Below are 16,871 nucleotides of genomic sequence, written 5' to 3' on the forward strand. Positions count from 1 at the left end.
CGATTATAGGAATAAAAATTAAGCTTCATTGATATAGAAAATGAAAAGTTTTATTTATGTAATTTAAAAATATAGAAATTATAGGTCTGCTATGAAAATCAAAATACACAGTCAATTTAAACCAAACCTATTTTATTTTTCATATATTTTTAATTATCACATTCCTCAAATACTTAAACTAGAACACAAATAGTGCTGCCAAATGGGCGGTTCCAGATAAGTTGAAAAGATTGCATTAGGCGTCAAAATTTAACGATGCTAATTCTAATTGATGAGAAAGTAAAGCTGAACGACACGATCGAGATGAATGTAGAAACTATAAAATTCTCCCAAAATTTGTAGTAATAGTTGATAATTGGCTATAAGAAGCCAGGCCAAAAGAGACACATATACTGCTACGCTATTTTGTCGCCAAAAAGAACTCACTCTCAGACAAGTTTAAGTTTTGAAAAAAAAAAAGTACATGTGAAGCCCCCTGCAGTAATAGAATCTTATTTAAATGCTGCTGGTGTTCATATGCTAAATAATCAGTAGGGTTCCACCGGGGCTCTGAATTTGGAACCAGCATAAACAGCACCTGGACCAAGCTCCTCCTCAATCCTCAGAAGCTGCAACACCACACCAAAGAACTTGTTAAACACTTCAACTTAATCTACCTGGTAAGCTCTCTACATACATTTAAAATTAACTTCTGTAATCTTGTATTGGAGATGGCGTAAGCTATTGTAATTACTATATTCAGGCCATATGATAACAAAAAAGACCATATGGTAACTGCTGTATTCTTGTATTGGAGATGGCGTAAGGTGTTTGTAATTACTATATTCAGGCCATGTAACAAAAAATACTTTAACAAGGATCGTAGTTTTTACCTGATTGTACTTGGCAAGCCTTTCAGATCGGCAGGGAGCTCCAGTCTTGATCTGACCCTGTTTGATATTGACGCAGCATGATTACATTATATCAGCGTATGCTAAATTTTCTAAAAACAATGAAGAACCATGACAAACTATTCTAAAAAAGCTTCTCACTACTTACAGTTGCTAACCCAACTGCGAGGTCTGCAATGAAGGTATCCTCAGTTTCACCACTACATACAGCAGACAAAATGAAGCACATTAGTTTGCACTTAGAAAGGGTAATACAATGTAAAAAAAAAAAAAAAATGAACATTCATTACCTCCTGTGGCTAGTCATGACACCCCAGCCAGCTTTCTTAGACATTCTCACAGCTTCAATACTTTCGGTTACACTACCAATTTGATTCACCTAAAATTGAAAGTACAAAAATCAAAATTTCTTCTTAAAGTGGATAAACAAATTTTCAAACTAGATAGATATTTAAATAATACGGTAATCTAAAATTCTGATCCTCTAGCAGATGAAAAAAGCCTTAAGTTAATTTTACCTTCAACAGAAGGGCGTTGCAAGCCTTCTCCTTAATTGCTTTCTCCACACGCTACATTGTTAATGACAAAGACAATAATGTCAAAATGATACGTGTTTGTAGTACATAGATCAATTTGGAGTTAATAAAGCATACCTTCGGGTTGGTGACGAGGAGATCATCACCAACAATCTGCACTTGCTGACCAATTTCACCGGTTAATTTTGTATAGGTCTCCCAGTCATCCTGATCAAATGGATCCTCAATAGACACAATAGGATAATCTGTCACAAATGATTTGTACACATTCTTTAAGCTGTCTCCTGAGATTTTCTGCGATCCATCATTATTCTGCAACAAGGTAGTAGTATGTTATCTAGCTAAAGCATTTGACAACCTCCTCCTTAATGACGGGAAAATGAAAATTTAAGAAAAAATGGGAAAAGTTTTGTAAGATATCAACCTCTTCCTTAAAATTCAAGTCATATGTTTTGTCCTTGTTATTGTAAAATTCTGAAGCAGCAACATCCATACCAATTACAACCTGTGAGGATAGAAATTAGTCAGCCATACGTTAAGGTGCTAAATTAGATTCAGTAGACAGAGATTCAACCTTTCCAGTGTAACCAGCTTGGGAAATGGCAGTCTTCAGAAGCTCAAGCCCTTCTTTGTTTTCCTAAAAAATTAAACAACGTGATTTAGTGAGATAAATTGCTTGAACTAGGAAGATAAGAATAACCAAAGTCATGTAACGGAAAAAATATAGTTGTTCACACATCTTAGGAATGTTATATCGCAAGATATTGATATATACAAAACCATAAATCAAGCAGCTATATGCAAGCAAGAAAATGATATATTACTTTTAAATAATTACAAGATCAAAAAAACTAAAACTAGCCGTTTAAGACCTGGATGTTAGGAGCAAAGCCACCTTCATCACCCACGTTAGTAGCATCCTGTCCGTACTTCTTTTTAATCACAGCCTGTAAGATAAACGCGTGAACATCTTAATTCATGATCACTAATAATAAGAATGTCAATTCTTTCATCCATTTTGTGTTTCTGTTTTTCGTTTTTTGAAAAAAAAAAAAGTTAGGAAGAAAGGACTGTAACCTTTAGATGATGGTATACTTCTACGCCCATTTTCATTGCTTCTCTGAACGAAGATGCCCCAACTGGGAGAATCATAAATTCCTATAAAAGAGGACACAGGGTACGTATTTCAATCAGAAATTGTCCCTGTTCAACTATTGCATTAAATAGACATTACCTGCATTGCTAGTTTATTTCCTGCATGTGAGCCTCCATTGATAACATTGAATGCAGGAACAGGCAACACCAAAGTCTTGTTTCCAGCCAGATTGGCAATGTGCTGAAAAATTAAAACAATAGAAAAGCACATATCATAAGAACACAAGATTAACAGATAAGAGCTATTATTACCGAAAAACCTCACATACCTTGTACAGAGGAATTTTATTCACTTCAGCACCAGCCTTACAGACAGCAAGTGACACTGCCAGAATGGCATTGGCACCCAGCTGAAAATGTCAACATATTGCAAAACTAATTAGCATAAAATGAACGCCCAATACAGCTATATAAGATGCAGTCACCGAACTGAATAATTCAAACGAAATCATGTAGCGATACCTTCTGCTTGCACCACCCCCACTCGTTAACAGTTCCATCAAGCTGCTGTACCATGTAATTGTCAAGTTCAGTCTGCTTGGTTGGGTCCTGTAAAGACAAAAAAACAAATAGCAAATGAAATCAAATTTCCACCATTAATATGTTCCCAAAAGTATTCCACAAGTCCAATTTTACAGTTGCATAATACCATCCCAAGCAGAGCAGGTGCTATAACTGTATTCACATTCTTCACAGCCTACGCCAAGGCAAATATGAGGTCTTATTATCAGATCAACACATCATAAACGAAAAAAATAAAAAATAAATGCAAAAAGTTATTGATTGTCATTTTTGAATTCTTTTTGGCAAACGACCTTGTAAATACATAAAAATGTTATTGATTGTCATTTTTGAATTCTTTTTGGCAAAAGACCTTGTAAATACATAAAAATGAAATAACAGAATATCAAACGTCAAGCACCTTGCTAACACCTTTACCGAGGTAGTCCGAGCCTCCATCCCTCAATTCCAGAGCCTCATAAACACCTTCATAGAAAGCAAAACGAGTAAGGCACACAACTTTCAGAACTACCAACCCATGCCGCAACCATATGAAACGAACCTTGAAACAGATAAACAAGAACATAACATTCAAAACCTTCGCATTCGACTTCTACCAACTACCACAACTACAAACACCACAATCCCTGGTCGGTACGATAATGACGCTTCGATAAGAACAAGACAAACAATATCTCACAAGAACAGTGAACACACAAACACATTTTCTTCTAAAGAATAAACACCGATCACTTACCTGTTGAAGCACCGCTAGGCACGGCAGCTCTGGCGAAGGTTCCATCGCTGAGTTTAACGTCAACCTGACAACAACAAACGGCATTCAGAATCCATAAATCATAGCTTCGCATAAACCAGTCTCGTAACAAAAATAGAAACAAATCATCTACTAACACCGAAATAGAACGTGGATCATATTCCCGCACATTTTCTCAACGTCCAAACAGTAGTAACAAACCGCTTTCATGATATAGAAATGAAAGCTTCGCTTAAACCATCCGCGTAAAAATACAGAATGCAAGTTATGTAACGAATCAACGTTCTCTATGTAAAACCGGAAATGGAACGTAAATTCATTTTCTCTCCTTTTCCCCGCACATTTTCACAGTTTCTAATAGAAAACGACAAAAGCAAATGGCGAAAGAGAGACAGCAGAGAGAAACTCACTTCGACGGTGGGATTTCCACGGCTGTCAAAGATCTGACGAGCCTCAACGGCCTTGATTGTTGCCATCGCAGCGTTACTCTTTCACAGTTTTGAATTTTCCAAGCGTCGCTCTGATTTTCCAAGAAAGTGACGATACAGTCCGAATGCAAGAGTGCGATTGGATCATTTATAAAGGAGGTTGGTACGTGGCTACGGTGGAAAGACGTTGAATATAGACCGTTGATCTTGGGTAAAAGAAGAGTGACGTGTAGGGCTGAGATGGTTTTAGTGGGGCATCACGAGACTCTTGCTTCGATGCGAGTGGGTCCCCAGAGAGGGGAATATGCCAAGTGCTTCAGCTCCCTTCCTAGGTGCCGAGGTTCTCGAAAACGTTGAATCAATCAAAAGCAAAACTACCTTTGAAAATTTTTAACGTTACTTTTCAATAATATTTTAACATGATTCATAAAAAAATATTAAAATTTAATGTAAGAACTTATTTTAGTAATGAGAAGATAACCCTTTTTTATTAGTTTCTTTAACTAAAATCTCGTAATTAAAAAATAAAACCTGTTAAAATAGAAGTTACTTTGTCTAACATATATTAATTGAATTTAATTGTTATATAGAAGTTACTTTTTGTCAGTAAAAGGTTGTTCAATGGTTTTCTTACATGACCTAGTCTGTTGATTTGATAGATTCAAGGTCGTAAAGTAGCCAACAGTTTCGCATTCTAGCTTCTAAAACTTGAGGCAGCGTTTGATGTTTTTCTCAAAGAGATCTAATGGTTAGAAATAATTAACCGTGATGAACTATTTAGACACTAGTTACAATAATAATCATGATTACCACTACACAATAACGTTACGAGAGTGAAACATCATGAAGCAAAGATTTTGTATTGTATTTGTATATGTTGGTTATTTTTTTATTTTCACTTCTGTATATGTGTTCTAAATTTTTATATGAATAAAAAAGATTAGTATTATGTGTATATAAATGTGTTAAAATCTTAAAAATTTATCTTGTATATCAAATTACATATATAAATAAGATGAAAATGCTAAATTATCAGTTTATCATTTAGCTTTAAAAAATCTTTGTTTAGTTTTATGAATGAGTTGGAATTTCTTTTAATGAATGGGACATTGAAAACTTATCATAAGAAAAAAAAAAAAAAAAAAACACAAGTCACCTCTATTAAATAGATAAATGGTAAGGAAATGGTATAAATTTTAAAACATTTGTAGAATAAGCTATAAAGGTGTATTCAAAATTTTATTGAATTGCTATGTGAAGTGCCCCCATTTGAAGGCTTGAATTTGTAACGGGTCAAGAATATTGGTAGTTGTCCATTTCTTTTTGCACCCACGTAGCTTTTATGTGCATCTTATGGGGCTGATCAAACTACCTCTTACTTTTTAACATAATATTAAATGGTTTTGAATATTTTTTTTGTAAAATTTTTCATTTATTGATCAATTATTTTATTTCCTATTGAATCACTGTCTGACATAAATTAATATTTAATCTTAAATTTATATATATATATATATATATATATATATTTTTTTTTTTTTTTTATAGATGCAAATTCTATAATTGATGCATTCAATGCAATAGTGCTTCATTTCTAAAAAGAATAATGGATTAGTTGAAAAGAAAAGAACGAACAACGTCTAATGTAGTACTTTGTACTTTGTGAAACTTTGCACACAACCTCATCTTCTAAATGTTAGTATTTAATGTAACATTAAAGGATCCGACACAAGTTGAAAAAAATTTCACATAGTTGTTTTTATCCATTTTGAATAATATGAGACACGTATTGTTCCTAAAATGTTTGAGGAAAAATCTATATTCCCCCATTTATTTTTTATTTTTTAATTACCATAGTATGATATCAAATATTTAATCATGACCATAAGTTTTCTAATATTGTATTTTGTCTTTAAGTGTATTATAATATTTCTCAAGATAAATAAATATGTTCACAAAAATAAATAAAAGATGTTAAATTAAATTTTCTTATTGAAATATAAATACATTTATAATTAATGTATTTGCATTACTAACATGTTTCATAATTGCTTTATTCTTTTAACACGTTTTTAAATATTTAATGTTTACGTGTTCACTTCAACTTTGATCTCAGTAATACATTCTTCAATTGTTGTCATAGTTCAATGATTTAGAAATAGAGCTTATAATTATGAGTCGAGCTAATTAGTGTTCTAGTCATTTGTTAAGAATAATTAATAAGTATTAAAAGTTATAAAAATTTATAGTTAAATATGATATTAAATTAATTTTGACCTCAATAATGTAAAATTATTTTATTTAAAGAACAAAAATGATTATAAGTGTTATACACTTGTAATTGATTTATTTGATGCATATAAAAAAAAATTAAAAATAATTAAATAATAAAATAAGTTGTACGGTTTCTCTTTCTTTCTCATGGTCTGTCTTTTATTTTAATATTATTAAGAATTAAAACATAATTAAACGTAAAATATATTAAATTATCATAGAAAACAATAAACATAAAAAAGTAAGCAACACAGTATATCAACTATAAAGTGATATAAAGTGTTAGACACCTAAAAATTTTGAAAAAAAAAAGCAATTAAAATATGATTTTGAGACTTCATTTTTCTTTTTCTGACTTTTCGAAAACATTTTACAACATTTCTTTTAACTTAATAAAGTCTCATGTATTAAAGAAAAAAACAATATTTTAATATCTGAAATTATTAATTATAAAGAAATAAAACTAGTAATATAAAAAATTTAATTTAAAAGACAAAAAGGATATTTCTGTCTTTATAAATTTTGTTGTATGAATTTATATTATTTTAATTAGTGTGATTAATTATTCCAAATTTAAACCACTACATTAAAGAAGGATTTTATCCACGATCAATCTCACTCGAAAACAGTCATAAATCGTGTTTTTGGAACACTGGTTAGCATTTTCTTATAATTATAAGTCTAGATATAAAATTCGGTTGTTATCATTGAAATTATAATAATTCATAACATTTATCATACGGATATTTTGTTAACAATGTTACTTACCATCTAGCTTGATTATACATTTGATTATGGTTATGGTATTTGTTCAGTTGATTCAATTTCATCCATTATTTAGGTCTTTAATTTTTTAAAATGGTATGATTCTTTTCATTAAAGTTAAAGTTAATATCGTGTGCGTATATATCATATATGTGAATTTATAGAATTTATAATTTTTAAATTATTTTTTTAACTTTTAATTAAAAGAAAACATAAACTATTACATGATATGTTGTCATCATGCCACATGGCAGTATTATTACCTCGTGAGAGTGATTATTTCAATTTTAGTTCTTGTATTTAAAATTTCAATTCAATTTAGGTTCTTTATTTTTTAAAACGATTTAATTTGGTTCTCTCAAATTTAAGACTAAATTAATAGTCAAACCTATTTACAAGTTATATATATATATATATATATATATATATATATATATATATATATATATATATATATATATATATATTTTTTAGATTTTATACATCAAATTATTATATTTAAATATTCAAATTATTTTAATTTTTACAAGTATACAAATGTAAAAAAAAAAAAAATTGAGTATTTAGGTAGAGTAGTTTGATGTATAAATTCAAAAAAATTATTTTAATATATATATATATATATATATATAAATTGTAATTAAGTTTAATCACTAATTTGATCATAGATCGGAAAGGTTTAAATTGGATTGCTTTAAAATATAAGAAAACTAAATTAAATCAAAATTTTAAATATAGTGACCAAATTGAAAACAACCATTGTCATGTGACAATAACACTGATACATGACATTACTATGTGGCATGACCATGAAAAGGTTACACAAATGTTTTAAGTCTTGAAAAATAAGGTTGATTTTTTGGTTCAATACATGATGCAAGGAGGAAAAGAAAAATAGTTTGCTTATATAAGTGTACAAATGAAAAACTAAAAACTATGAAACTTTGAGAAAAATTAATTGTAAGTCAAAAGTGCACTCAATAGATATACACTTTAAGACACAAAATCTCATCTCATCAAGTTTTTTGGTTTCCTAAGGCTTTCATACATTGTGTTACAATCATTAACTACAATAAAAACAATAACAACATTCTTAGTATACAAACAAAAGTATAACCGCAAGCATAAGCTTTCACAAGACCACATTATACTCTCAATGTATTCTAAAGTCAATCCATAAACAAACAAAAATGGTTCTGTCATCAAACCAATTGCAACATATATGTTAGACCAACCAAGTCACACTCTAATTACCAACGAAAACAATAAGTTAAAAATAGAAAAAGAATGAAAAACAAACTCTTTTTGGTGGGTCTTAGTTGAACCAATACCCTATGCATCATTGTGCCCTCTCTTTGATTTTATATACCTTACACTCACACGAACACGAAAAGATACTCAAACAAACAATTTAGCCCAATTTTGATGTAGTAAAAGATTTGAGAATTGAAAACATAAAGAAAAAAAAAAGAGAATTAAAAATCAAAATCAAAGAGAAAAAATGTATAACATAAACAAAGGCACATCAATCAAACAACAAATCTAATATGCAAAATGATTAAATAGATTTTCCAAATATCCTTATTTACATCCCTATTCTTCAAGTTAAAAACACTCATATTCCTCTTGTTGTGTCTATCTAAGTCAAACATACCTTACCCAATCTGTTGGCCTAAGCATGCATCGAGACTTGCATAAAGAACTAGACCAGTGAGGGCTAAGCTCACAATCCTTTCCCTGGTAACTTGTGTTATCTGGTTTGATTTGGTTAGGGAGGCTGCCAAAATCATATTCTTAGGACCTTCCAACAACTAGATCATGCTCTGAGGCATAGTCCGAGATAAGCATTAAGCACAAATCAAATCAATGAAAAACATTAACATTTATAAGTAAATTGCATAAAAAAAGCACAAGAAAAGAAAACACACAACAAAGTTTAAAAGAGTCACAAATACTCAAATTGCCTTGTATTAGAACACAAGTCCCCAACAACGACACCAAAAAAATGTTAATGAAAAGCAACACGTGCATCAATCGTATGTAACAAGTAATAAATATTATTCTTTCCACAATGAATTTTTCAATACATGAAAAATATCATAATTCATGACTCAATTAGACAACAAAGCTCATAAAAACACAAAGAAACTTTTTTCAGTATTTTTATCAAATAGTTGATATGCAATATAAAATTAACATAAAGTATTTACAAATGTCAACACTAGATTTCATCAACTTCATTCTCATGCATACACACAATCATATCAATTCCAAATTCATGTCAAAATTAATTCACAAGATTACTCAAATCATATTCCTAGTGACTTTGAACCTATGATAACTCATTAAAGTCCAGTCCCTTGGATCATTAACAAACAACCGTGCATCAAGTTCAAAATTCTCAAGATTACTAATGAGTCATGCTTTATCCATAGATACAAGGTCCATTAGGTATTTAATTTCAATTTTAGGTTCAAAAGACATTTTTAACACCTCAAAAACTAATAATCAAGTCATGGGTGATCAAACGACAAGTATTAAGTGTAAAAATCAAATACTACCATTGAAATGGAAAAGCAATATATATATATATATATATATATATATATATATATATATATATATATTAAGTTAAAATACACAAGAATCCATTTATTACATTTAATATCAACAAAATGATTAGCTCTCCATGACAGAGAACCTAAGGTTTACAAATTGAAAACATAGGAAGAAAATGAAACGAGAAGAAGAAGGTTATTTCCTAAGGCTCCTAGTAAGTGCTCAAAGCTTCAATTCGTGCCTTCCACTCACATCTCCTTCTCCAAATCGCAACTCATCTTCCTTTCTAACATCAAAAGGGGAAATCACCATGGATGAAGGTGGAACCATTAGAGGAGAAGGAAGAGCTTCCTAAGATACCTAACAACCCCAAAAAGTCTCTCCTAAACACCCTAGATGAAGAAAACTCGTGAAAAGGTGTAATTCTCTAAAACCCTTGTGAGAAGTATGAACAAATACTCATTTTTGACATGTCAATGATGCCACCATTCAATGCCATTGAATAAATTGTGAAATAGCAACTTTGTCAAACTGGCACTCAATGTCACTTTCCCACCACTCAAAACTACTTGTGTAAGGGTGGGTGGCCCTCAGCCCCACAAATGTGGTGCTAAGTCACAAGTAGTTTGATATCTGTCTCTTATTCATGGCAATAAAACATATAAAAATATGCAAAAATGGATGTTATCACCTGACAGATGACCATTTATGCTTTTGTTTTAATTTAAAAAAAATCTACGAATTAATACACGGTATGAACATACAGACGTTAGCCTCAACTTAACGAAAATTATTGTTTTAGGTGTGGGGATGAGGTCCATTATCTTCAACATAAAGTTCCAAACTTCAATCCATTCAGGTTATATTAGTCATTCTCTTTAGCACTCCTTATGTTGTACGGGGCTACTTGCAAAAGGTATTATGATGCTTAAGTCAGTATTGTTCTGTTATCGGAACTAATTCTTATCAGTGCAATAAATGCAATCACCTACCTTTTTACCTCGCTTATATTTATAAGTTTTGAAATGAGGTTGACTTAATCGCGACACAAAATGTGATAAATATACTTTACCTTAAACACGTTTAATTTGCAACATAATCAACAAACACACGTTCAACCAATTGACCTCTCACTTCCTAGTAAGAACCGTCTGATTTACGGTTGAAAAAAATGAAAACAATGACCATCAAGTCAATAACTAATAAAAAGATTACAAATCTTTGAACTGTTCAAACAACTACTGACGGAAGGTCATATAATACAATAATCAAATTAAATCATTTTAAAAAATTAAAAGACTAAATTAAACCAACCAAACAAATAAGAAACCAAATATATCATTACATTTATCGTACATCTATCATACGGATACAAAATTACTATGTTTCCATTAACAATGTTTCTTAACCTTCTATGAAGAATAGTGTTAAAAACGTAAATGTACATTGTATAGTTTTTTGTTCTTGTTTTAAACAAACCATCGAAATACACGAATAATTGTTGGGTGACTCAAATTCATGTTAGTAATTATAAGTCAACCACGAAATATTTTAATGAAATTATTGAATTCATAAAAGCCTTTTTTATGTGTCAGAAACAATAAACAAAAATCCAAGAAGACGAAATGAGAAAGCAATAAAAGGAATTTGACTCTTAAATCTAATTTAGTTAAAAGTCAACCAAGGTAGATAAACAATAATTGTCGATGGTTATAAGCATCAATCATCAACATTATTAATAATTACTTGAATGAAGTTTAATTTTTTATTTAGTCAAAGTTCAATGTATTTACATATTGTTAACTGAATTTCTCAGTCGTGTTTGCCCAATTATGTTATATATATATATATATATATATATATATATATATATATATATATATATATATATATATATATATAATTATTTAATCTACTACTGTTGTCTAGAATTTTAAATTAATTATGACGGTAAAATAAATTAAACTTTTTACCTGTAAATTTTAATTTAAAAAGATGATAAAACTTCTCAAAAGTTACTATGCATGGACAGAATTTTTATTTATATATATTTCCATTTCTTAATTTTCCATTTTATTGATTTCTTCTCTTATAAATGTATGGTAACAAATTTATCCAAATTTGTCTTCGGCATAGGAACATGCATGTGCCTAAAAAGATTAATGTTTTTTTATTATTAATTTGAATTGGCACGTGTGGTGAAATTTATTAAGACACATGATACATCTGTTACTACATAACTGCATATTTACTCTCAGTATATATGCATAATTGATGTAAATTATTTATGTACAATCTTGTTAATTTAGTTTTAAAAAATAGGTATATTTTTTTTACGCCTATTTATGACTCTACCTATTCCTCCCAATTGAAATTAACACATAACTTAAATTTCATGAATAAATGTGTGGTATACAGAAAAAGAATATTTTGACAAAAATGTCAATGATAAGACCTTCCATCTAGCTAAATATTCTTGTCATATTAATTATTGCATGTATGTTAAATAAATTTATTTGTTTTGAATGGTTATGCTTTATTTATTTTTTTATCCAAATATTGAAAACTCTCACTGAAGATAAAATGAAGACAAAAATGTTGCATAAGCTTAAAAAAAATAGTAATTTCTAATGAGTAATGAAAATAAGGAAAACATTATAAATTACAAACAAACAAAAAAATCATATTTCCCAATTGGTTGTAAAATATTATGTCAATGAATTATGATTATTAAAGTGATATTTTTTCTCAAAACAAACCTTTTTTTTTTTTTAAATATTCAAATAAATTCATCTATTTTAATTCTCAAATTATATTAGTTTAAAATGAGATTATGTTCCTTTGGGTCACAGACAGGCACAGAAATATCCGATGAGGGACAAAGCTATGAATGAACATCGTAGGTGACATTTTCAAGGCTAATAAAACAACTAATTTTTCTAACATTCAACAGTGTGTTGGTCAGAGTTAGGTCCCTGGTCATTTTCACCAACTCACAGTAAAAAATCTCAAGATCTTCAAAACAGCATAACAAAATCTTAACCCATTTCTTCAGTTTTCTTAATTGCCATGTTTACAAAATCAACAAAACGAGAAACAAGAAAGGGTAGAGACTCGACACAGAGACCAAAAACGTAAGAGTTTTGGTTGGTGATGTCGATTTATGACATAGGCTGTGCCTATGACTGGCTGAGAAAGCTCCATGTGATGCTCTTTGCATAGTACAAAAGACTTTTGATTAATCAATGAAATAAAAAACGCCCCACACACAGTTGGAAGAACCTTTCACAAACACATTATTAATACATGAATCAATCAATTATTATACAACTTTGTATTATATTGCCATATTCCATAACTTTCACATATGTATATACACAAATATGCGTATACTATTTTGTATTGTTACATTCTGATGATAGCTTTCACACCAAACTCCTTAAAATTTGCGTTTCCACGTTTGCATCTATCCCAATAGGGCTTTAAATAGGCCCTTAAAGTCTTCAAAACATTGCATGTAGAGTTAGCTGTTGCTGATATCTTGTTTGTTTTCACCCTCTCTCACTCACTCTTTGTTGCCCTTTTCTGTGTTTGTGTCCTAATTGTTCCAAGCCATGATGTTGGGTTCTGTGTTGGAGTTCATCACTCAAGCTGCTTCCAGCTCAGCCTTCATCTTCTGCTTCTGCAATTTGATCATAGTCATAATTCTGGTGGACTTGAAGCCTAGCTTCAGCATTCATCAGCAGAGTGAAATTCATCTTTTGAAGGGTGCAAATGATCAGAAACAAGGAGCTAATAACTCTAAGCCAGTGGTGGAGAAAGACACAGCACCAATGCCACAGGCAGTGGAAGTGGAAGAAGTGTCACATGATCATGAATCAGAAACAGTTAAGAACATTGAAATTGAAGGTAATGATGATTGCAGCAATGAAGATGAAGAGAAAGTGGAACAGGAAAAGGAGGATGACAGAAGTGAAAAGGATGACAGCAATGATGAACTGAGGAAAAGAGTGGAAGAATTTATTCAGAAAGTTAACAAAGGGTGGAAGGAAGAATTGCTGAGCACATCAAGCTTGGTATAGGACTCAAACAATGAAGAAAGTTAGGCCTTAACATTGGGTTATTAAACTTATAAACTCTGGCTAGAAACTTTTGAGTCTTGTGTTGAATTTTGCTGTCTTATATGTATCAATCAAGAAAATAACATAGAAATAGTTGTTTATATGTGCATACATAATCAATCTCTCTTGCTTTTTGTGCTTTGGAGGCAATTGCTCCAACATGAGAACCATGGTATGTTAAACCAGAAAATGAATGAAAAGTTGAGTGATTGAGTTTGCTGGTGAAAGATGAAGATAAGAAATTCCAATGCAGAACTTTATTCTAGTTGCTCATGTCACATGGATAAGGGGAAAAAGTGATGTGCACAAAGATCATGCTTGGAAGCAGCATATGTAGGGAATCCTGCCTTCTTTTTTTCTTTTCTTGTAAAGAAACATTTTCTGGGAATTTCTTTATTGCTATATATTCCTTTTCTTTTTACTATGCACTAGCCACTACCCAACAAGTTACCTCTATTTTTCTTTCTGGTAATTGGGATGAAGCATTGCAGAAAGGTTCATCCAAAAGCTCAAGAAATGGAACTAAATTGCTGGTATGCAAAAATCATGGCATCTGAGAAATTCATGATGTATTGCTGTGGCTAAAATAGCCTACAAAAAAGTTCATATTTTTAGTTTTTGCACTTTATCTTCTCACTGCATTGTAGTCACAGCACTTCATGTAGGAATCGGTTAGTGTTGTGTAAGATCCACACACGGAAGAGCTTCTGATATAGTAATTGAATCAGCCCTTTGATAAAATCAAGAAGTTAAAGTCTATTGATTTCTGAAAAGTCATATGCAAATATGTTTTTTCTCAAATTCACAGAACAAAAATTCTTGCACTTTATTTGTTGCTTGTTGAGTAGGTGATTTCATTTTTCCATGTATAAAGAAATATAAGACATCTAAATTCTGTGATGAATCTAAATTTTTATATTAAAAAACATGTTATTTTGGAGCCTATTTAAGAAATTAAGACAACTTTTTAATTATGTATTTTATTAAAAAAGTTAAGGCTTAAAACAAAAGACCATTTAATTATTTAATAAAACGTAAATAATATACTAGGATATAGTTCTTGGGCTACTTTGTTTTTATTGTAATGTATTGGAATTATTTTTGTTTTATTTAAATATTTAGATATGTTGGTTAATGTAAAAACTTAAGTCTATTAACTTATTAAGAATATGTTTATCATACTCTTTTTTAATACGATAACATTTTGAATAAGCTCTAAAGCCATTCAACAGTTCTAGAAACTAAGATCTTAAAGATATTTAATATTTAATTTTTAATATTTCTGATTTGGTTACATATTTTTTCTCTTATTTGCTCGTCTAGTGCAAAATGATTAATGATTAATAAATGTACTTTTTTTCATGGTAAAAATGGTTTACCTAATGTTGATGTTGAAATGCCATTGGGTGAAGGAAAGCAATGAAGACGCCACTTCAGCAGTGGTGATACTCTAATTTGGTTGGTACCTTTCTCACTTTTTTTTTTTTTTTTTTCATTTATACATTTTAAAAGACATCATATAATTTAAAAATAATTATTTTAATGTATTGTAAAGAAGTTAATTTTTAAATATGACTTTCATGATTATTTATTATACGAGGACAAAACACTTAAACTAAATAGAGTTTAAAAATACATCTTCAGTTGTTCCTATTCTTGTTTTATCCCAACACGAGCAACTAGTGATGCCAATTACACCAAATTGTTCCATCACCACACAACAAACAACTCTATTATCACCAAGTCTCATAACTAGATTTTATAAGATTCAACTAAGTTTAAAATTTACATTTTAACACTATCGTACAATTTAAAGTATATTTTTTTAACATTGTCATAAAGCTTAAAATTTACTTTTGAATACTGTCATACAATTTAAAGTTTACTTCTTAAAATTATTCTATATATTTCACTCTCTCTGCCTTCCCTTTCTTCAGAAAAATTGATGACAATTTGAGTGAAATTATGGTTGTTGTTGTACATAAAGCACTAGTTATGTGGTTGTTGGTAACTAAAATAGCAAGAAACAAAGGCTAAGGCCAAAGGGACCACACTAAAATTCAATCACTCCTCAAACAACATTGCTTTTGTCTCCCTTTGTGTTGTATACACATTTCACTTAAAAACAACATTTTGTCCATTACCATAGGAGCAAAAAATATGACAAACTTTTTCATGGATTAAAGGTTCCTTTCACACAAGTAATGTATAAAATCTTAAAGAGAAGACAACAAAGGTAAAACAAAAAGATTACATTGAAATAAATGATAAAATGTAATCCCTCCTTCACAACAAATAATATGGTCGCATTTGTGGGATTTGCACCCACTTATATATTCTAAATTGACATTGTTTCTAATCGATATAGAGCTTCCATTACACCCCCTCACGCCAAAGTATATGCATCACGCCAAAGTATATGCATCTCGACAATGAAACTAGACATTAATGGGTGGTCCGATAGCGGGTAGAATAATATACCCAACAAACATCACTAAGATAGACTCTAATACCAAGTTAAGAGGTGGACTCTAAACCTAACGTAACCCCACAAATGTAACCATTACCTTTCGATACTCCAAGTAATTTATTCAACTTCCTACCCAACTTTTCAAGGTTAGGATAACCATAAAAAAGGGTCACCACATCCTCTTCAATTATATAAGAATGGATTCTACCCGTTGAACCTATAATGTTATATGCATTCTATATTTCCTAGTAAGAGACTAGAGATTTTCAGTTTCGCATGGCATTACTGCTACCACCCAAACGAAACACTAGATTATAGTCGCCACCTCAGAATAATTGATCACACACGTCGTGATTTCAACATGATTGCCAATGTATTTACTACAAATATTGAAAGT

General features: G+C 30.4%; 2 protein-coding genes across 2 annotated transcripts; one reads left to right on the forward strand and one right to left on the reverse strand.

The window, feature by feature from the left end:
- Positions 1 to 300: 300 nt before the first annotated feature.
- Positions 301 to 4,415, reverse strand: LOC106763371 (enolase). Its single transcript, XM_014647569.2, has 17 exons — positions 4,268 to 4,415; positions 3,840 to 3,903; positions 3,504 to 3,568; positions 3,231 to 3,278; positions 3,044 to 3,130; positions 2,851 to 2,931; positions 2,661 to 2,762; positions 2,504 to 2,584; positions 2,299 to 2,373; positions 2,001 to 2,063; positions 1,851 to 1,931; positions 1,544 to 1,738; positions 1,409 to 1,459; positions 1,181 to 1,269; positions 1,039 to 1,090; positions 873 to 929; positions 301 to 608 (listed from the first exon to the last, which is right to left on the reverse strand). The coding sequence occupies exons 1-17, from the start codon at positions 4,331 to 4,333 to the stop codon at positions 528 to 530; spliced, it is 1,338 nt and encodes a 445-aa protein (XP_014503055.1). The 5' UTR covers positions 4,334 to 4,415; the 3' UTR covers positions 301 to 527.
- An 8,606-nt stretch (positions 4,416 to 13,021) lies between these two features.
- Positions 13,022 to 14,107, forward strand: LOC111242249 (nuclear polyadenylated RNA-binding protein 3-like). Its single transcript, XM_022784584.1, has one exon. It carries the CDS (start codon positions 13,498 to 13,500, stop codon positions 13,963 to 13,965), a length of 468 nt encoding a protein of 155 aa, XP_022640305.1. The 5' UTR covers positions 13,022 to 13,497; the 3' UTR covers positions 13,966 to 14,107.
- Positions 14,108 to 16,871: the final 2,764 nt, after the last annotated feature.

This window comes from Vigna radiata, chromosome 1 (genome assembly GCF_000741045.1).
Source record: "Vigna radiata var. radiata cultivar VC1973A chromosome 1, Vradiata_ver6, whole genome shotgun sequence".
NCBI classification, from domain to species: Eukaryota; Viridiplantae; Streptophyta; class Magnoliopsida; order Fabales; family Fabaceae; genus Vigna; species Vigna radiata.